Source organism: Triticum aestivum, chromosome 4D, assembly GCF_018294505.1.
Source record: "Triticum aestivum cultivar Chinese Spring chromosome 4D, IWGSC CS RefSeq v2.1, whole genome shotgun sequence".
Taxonomy (NCBI): Eukaryota; Viridiplantae; Streptophyta; class Magnoliopsida; order Poales; family Poaceae; genus Triticum; species Triticum aestivum.
In genome coordinates this window covers 386,514,731-386,520,659 of record NC_057805.1, presented here as the reverse complement: position 1 = coordinate 386,520,659, position 5,929 = coordinate 386,514,731, and the positions used below count along the sequence as shown (strand labels likewise).

The following is a 5,929-nucleotide window of genomic DNA, read 5'->3' as shown; positions in this document are numbered from 1 at the left end:
TAACCACATGTCCATGTTCCGTAGTCCAAGGGCCTCGATTAAGTTTACTACATTAGGATTGCTTTGTACTCTTGGTGAACTTCTATAATATATCTAGCTCATTTTCATAAGAATTGTAGACGAAATCACATCACGTGCGAGCGAGTAGCATAATCCTTATCTTCACCCATTGTGAAAGGGCAACTCCAAGTCTGTGCGTGCCGTGCAACATAGAGCGCAAACGAGCACCTCCCGTAGATCGCTAGCAAAGCTATGGGCAGCCCATTCGCGGGCTTCTGCTATGTTTTTTCTCCCACTGATTTTGAGAAGGTTCTAGAACCTCCTCTGAACCTGTTTTTTCTCTAATTATTTTTTCCAAGTCTGGGTCTTTTTTTTTTAACAAAATTGTGAATATATTTTGAAATACATGAACATTTCTTAAAATTTTAAATATTTTTGTTCACAAATATTTTTCAAATTCGTGAGTATTTCTGAAATCTGAGACATTTTTAAAATTCATGAACATTGTTTTTGAAATCCTAGGACATTTTTTAATTTACCAACTTTTGAAATCCAGGATTTTTTGGTTTTGTGAATATTTTTTTGAATTCATGGACATTTTTAGATGGTTTTTTGTTTTTAGCATGTCTAAGATAAACCGATAACAAATCCACAAGAGAAGCTCATAGGTATAGCTCGCCATCCCTGAATTCCTCGCCCCCAGCACGCTGAGGAGCTATGTCCTGCCCGTCGCAAGATATAGTTCCATCTCTCCTCGGGTGCGCGCTACTGGCCCTACTGTAGCATCGGGGTTAGTTTTTTCTCTATGTGGTGTTCTTATCGGGTTTTTCACTATTTGCAGAGGTTTTGTTTTGTTTTCATTTTTGTTTTTCTTTGTTTTTCTTTGTTTCTTTCATGGTTTCCAGTAAAATGTTGGTCTCTTCGGTCATTTTATTCCAAAAAAATTCTATATTTTTATATACATGAGGAGCATTTTTTTTGTTAACATTTTCCAAACACATGGTTAAGGTTTTTTCAATTATATGTTTGATGTCTATTTTTTCATACAACACTCTACATTTGTATATATGTATAAGCATTTTTTCTATGCTTTAACATTTTTTAAGACCCGATTAACATTTTTCTAAATGTAACATGAATTTATTTTGAATTACACGAACATTTTTTCATTGTATACATTTGTTCTAAATGCGTGAACATTTTTAAACGTCATGAACTTTTTTTAATGCGGTGTTTTTTAAAAGAAATACCCTATGTTAAAAATCTTCAAATCCAGAGTGAAAATTTAGAAATAAATAAATAAGTACATTAAGTTTTTTAAATATATTTATTTTTATTTAAAAAATATATAGAAAAATAATAAACCCAACAATAGAAACCAGGGAAACAACAGAAGTAGAAACTACTGTATATAGAAGACAAAACCTAAGAAGGTTAACTGGACCTCCAGGGTCAGTCTGGTTCACTAGAAGAACGCCAAGTGATGTGTCCAGCCGCGGCCACATATCGCGTGCTGGGCACTCTCTCTGTGGATTTGTTTTCTATATTTTCTATAAGTGTTTTCAGGTTTGATATGAACTTACTGGAATTTTTTGCTTTTAGATTCACTCTCTTCTATAGGTTTTTATTTTTTATTATGAAAATTGTTTTGAGCAGGAAAAAAATATGGTTTTGCAAGAAGCACATATTTGCTTCTCAGAAAAAAAAATTTGCTTCAACGAAAAGCATGGATTTGTTTCTCATGGAGGCACATATTTGCTTCCGCGAGAAGCACATATTTGCTTCTCGAGGAGGCGCGGAATTGCTTTCACGAGAAGGACAAGGAAAAAAATATGTGCTTGCACCAGAAGCACATATTTGCTTCTCATGAAGGCACAGATTTGCTTCTGCGAGAAACACAACTATTTTTCAGAAAAAAAAAACAATACGCTTTCATGTGAAGCACATATTTGCTTCCGTGAGGTGTGCTTCTTGAAAAGGAAAATAAGTAATAAAAAAGTGCTTTCGGCTCCGAGTTTTTTCTTTTGTTTTTCATCTTTTTTTTAGTGTTTGGTTTCCTTTTTTATCTTTTTTGTATTTTTATGGTATCTTTTCATACAACGCTGATGAATAACATTCACAAGAATCTATAATGGTGTTGGAATTAAGAACCAACCTTGTTATTTCAAAATCCACAATTCTTCTGCGTTTACAGGATTAGCAAGGAGTGTTTAAGGCCAAAGGAAAAACAAAGGAATTGTAAGGAGATGTTGGAGTGGACGTTAGATTTTCTATGGATTGTAGTACAAAAGATTACATTGAAATAATTTATATGGGATCCAATCCTACGAATCAAAGGATGAAAAATTTCTAAGGATTTCAATCCTCTAAAAATCCTGTACAATTCCTCTGAATCAAAGGAGCCCTAAGTATGAAAAACGCGTCCCTTAGATAATTGTAATTGTAAGTTTTTTTTTTTGCATCGAAGTTCGGACTTTATTCAAAATAACAGTAGTCGGTTACAATCTGCCCGTAGGCTGGGTCGGATAAAATCCGGGCTGCTCTCAAGCCAGCATTCCGTCCCATCAAGTGTACAGGCACGCTGAGCACAAAGATGGGCCGGCACATTTTGTTCCCTACCAACATGTCGAACCGAAAAAGAAGTAAAAGTAACGATGTAGTCCGCTAACTCTCTAAAGATGGGCGAAGCATCCGATCTAGAATTGCCTCGCGAGTTCCAGAGGTCGACCAACTGTGAGCAGTCCACCTCCATGATCACATGTGAGAAACCTCGGAGTTGGGCGAAGATGACCCCCTCCCGAAAGGCCAGTAGCTCGGCGATGAAAGGGTCTGAAGCGCCTGGCAAAGGCTTACACCATGCTCCTAGGAAAGAGAGGTGAGAGCGAGCCGTAATTGTAAGATTAATGGGAGCATATTATATTAAATAAAAGTATAACATACTGTCTAAAACCACAATGATACAGTAAACATAAACTGTACGCACCATTTATTCCAGGTGCTAAACAATGAGAAAGCTCAATACTGATCATAGCCCACACAACGTTGACACGTGAACCAACAACCATCCTGTACAACATCTACCTTCCCATGGACTCCATCAGCACATTCAGATTGTTCAACGACTGGCCTTCTTCGCTCATGTTTTTCTCCGCCATTTCCTTCAACCTCAGCACTCTTTCCTTGGCACTTTCGTCCTCGAAAATCCTATCCAGCAGCTCCACGACCCTCTCCTTCATCACCAGCCGGCCACCCTCGGCCGACGCAACCCGTAGCCCGACCCTCCAGATGTCACATATATATGTCTGGTTCGTGAACTGGTCGGTGAAGTATGGCCAGCATAGCATGGGCAGTCCATTGCGGATGCCCTCTAGCGTGGAGTTCCACCCGCAGTGTGTAACAAAGCAGCCCACCGCAGGGTGCCCCAGCACCTGCTCCTGCGGTGCCCAGCCGACCACTTTGCCCTTCCCGAGCCCGTCAATGGCGTCCGCAAACCCGGCTGGGAGCTTGCCGGCCTGCTCAGGCCTGACGACCCACAGGAACGGCCGGCCGGAGGCCTCGAGCCCGAGCGCGAGCTCCTCAAGCTGCGCCGCGGTCATGATGCTGATGCTTCCGAACGCCACGTACACGACGGATCCGCGGGGTTGCGCGTCCAGGAAGGACATGCAGGCGTCGTCGTCGGGGTGCCAGAAGTGCCCCACGGGCGCATGTCTCGTCGGCCGCTGCCATGTGCGGAGCGGGCCGATGGGGAGGATGGTAGCCGGCGTGGGGCCGGCGAAGACGGCCGGCTCGATGTCGGAGAACGTGTTGCAGAGGAGGAAGTCGGCCTTCGCTGCGGCGGCCTGCGCGGTGGAGGTGAGGTAGTGGAACACCAGGCGCTCGGCGTCACGGTTGCCCATGTAATTCCAGGCGAGGAAGGTCGCGTCCATGGACGTTGTGGACTCGTTGAGATTGAATGAGTTGTTCTTCAAGTTAACGGGTGCTCCTGCAACATAGGATTAAGACTTAACACGCGATTTGAAGCTCAACCGAACACGCTATGGATAACGATTACATTTCCTGAAACATCAGTGTAGCATAAAATGATTTGTCAATGGGAGGTGACCACGGATGCATTCCATTATAACATTTTCAAACTGTTGTAGATATTGAAATAATTTTCGGCAGGATGCAGATTGTCGTTGGATAACTGTTTGTTGGACAAACGACATGTGAGCATGTGAGGCCTACAGTGAAGCCCATAGATTGCAGCAACGACTTTGACGAGAATACAAACACGGGTTGCGTTGCTTATATTACCGTCGTCATCGATGACGCCATCGCGTATCAGTCTCTTGGCGTTGACCAGCACCGAGAGCACGGCCGCAGACGCCGGCCAGAGCGCGGCCGACGGGAGCCCCCGACGCTTCACAACATCCAGCGCCCACGACATGCCGGAGTCGACCACCATGCATGTCACCTTTCCCAGCCCCTGGCCAGCCGCATCCTCGCCGTCGATAAGCGCCTCCAGCTGCGGCGGGATGGCCTCCTGCATGGCGGCGTTGAGCAGGATCAGGTTCTCGTGGTCCCCGGCGTCGTCTATCCCGTCGTCCACCGCGACGAGACGCAGCCGCCCTCCTCCCGCCGAAGAGTACGCCGTCGTCGCGCCGCCGGCAACTGCGACGACGCGGCGGTGGTTGAACTTGGTGTTGACGAAGGTGACGGCGAAGCCGCGGTCGAGGAAGCGGTGGGCGAGCTCCATGAACGGGATGACGTGGCCCTGCGCCGGGTAGGGGAGGAAGAGGGCGTGCGGCGACGCAGGCGCGGCGGAGGTGGCCATCGCGTGCGTGCGTGGGAACGGGAAGTGTTTGTGTGATGATGTGCCGTTCCATTTGCTTGCTCGTTGCTGTTTAAATACGCCGGGGGGCGGGAACTGTGCGTGTGCGGGTCAAACCAAAGCGCCGTGTCGCATGCTTCGGCGGCTACCACGATTCTCTGAGTTTGCATCCAAAAGATCAAGCTGGTACGCAACGCAGCGTTCATCCAACTTGGAGATAGGCTAGGTGTAAGTTTGACTGATTTTGAGCTTTCGATGACCAAAAACTTCTGTCAGAGCATCTCCGCGCATCGCCTCGACGCGCTATAATTCTTTTACAGCGTTAAAATAATCATTTTATGCGCGGGAGCGATAAAGAGATTTTCGAGATGCACAAAAACACGGCGCCCAATCCAGCGGCCCCATCTACAGCAGGCAGGCCGCGCGCACAATCATGCCTCAAATTTGCAGCCGCGCGCACACCCGTGCGCTAAAGTTTTTGAGCGCGCTCTACTTTACAGCGACTGCTGAAGCGCTGTTTTTGTCTTCGGCGCACAAAAACACTGATTTTTAGCGCATGAGGCAGTTTTGGATGCCTGTTGGAGATGCTCTCAATGGATTCACTGCTCACTTCAAGCTTCCTACTATGCTTCCTACTCGAGCGTTGTACTAGCTGCTCACTTTATTACCCATAAGGAAGTTTTCTTTACGGAGCTGCTAAAAATCAGTCGACTGAGACTTCGCGACTGGCCAGCCGTTCGATCTCCGTGTTGCCTATAGATTCGCGTTGGGCGCTTTGTCTTTTGTTTCAGCCAGTGTAAGGCGTGGACCGGCCCGTTTACTTTGCTTTTTGTTGTTGGAGCGTCGTCTAATACTTGGGGCCGGCCTTGATTCGCGCGAGCGTCTCGCGTTTTGTTTGTGGGCTGGGGCGGAGGGAGCAGCAGCCCCGTGGTAATCCCATTGTTAGAGTCTGAAGTAAAATAAAGCCTCCTCAGCCGTTTGGATTCTGGACCGTCGGATCGTCTTCCCGAGCGCGTCCAGGCCGTCGGATCTTTGAGTGAGACGATCTTGGCCATCGGATCTACGAGTGAGACGATCCGGTCCGTCGGATCGAGGCTGGACACTGCCACAATGAAT

General features: G+C 46.3%; 1 protein-coding gene across 1 annotated transcript; it reads right to left on the bottom strand.

Annotated features, from left to right (window-relative positions):
- Nucleotides 1–2,895: 2,895 nt before the first annotated feature.
- LOC123098084 (UDP-glycosyltransferase 83A1) lies at nucleotides 2,896–4,847 on the bottom strand. Its single transcript, XM_044519958.1, has 2 exons — nucleotides 4,297–4,847; nucleotides 2,896–3,982 (listed from the first exon to the last, which is right to left on the bottom strand). The coding sequence occupies exons 1-2, from the start codon at nucleotides 4,814–4,816 to the stop codon at nucleotides 3,078–3,080; spliced, it is 1,425 nt and encodes a 474-aa protein (XP_044375893.1). The 5' UTR covers nucleotides 4,817–4,847; the 3' UTR covers nucleotides 2,896–3,077.
- Between the last annotated feature and the right edge of the window lie 1,082 nt (nucleotides 4,848–5,929).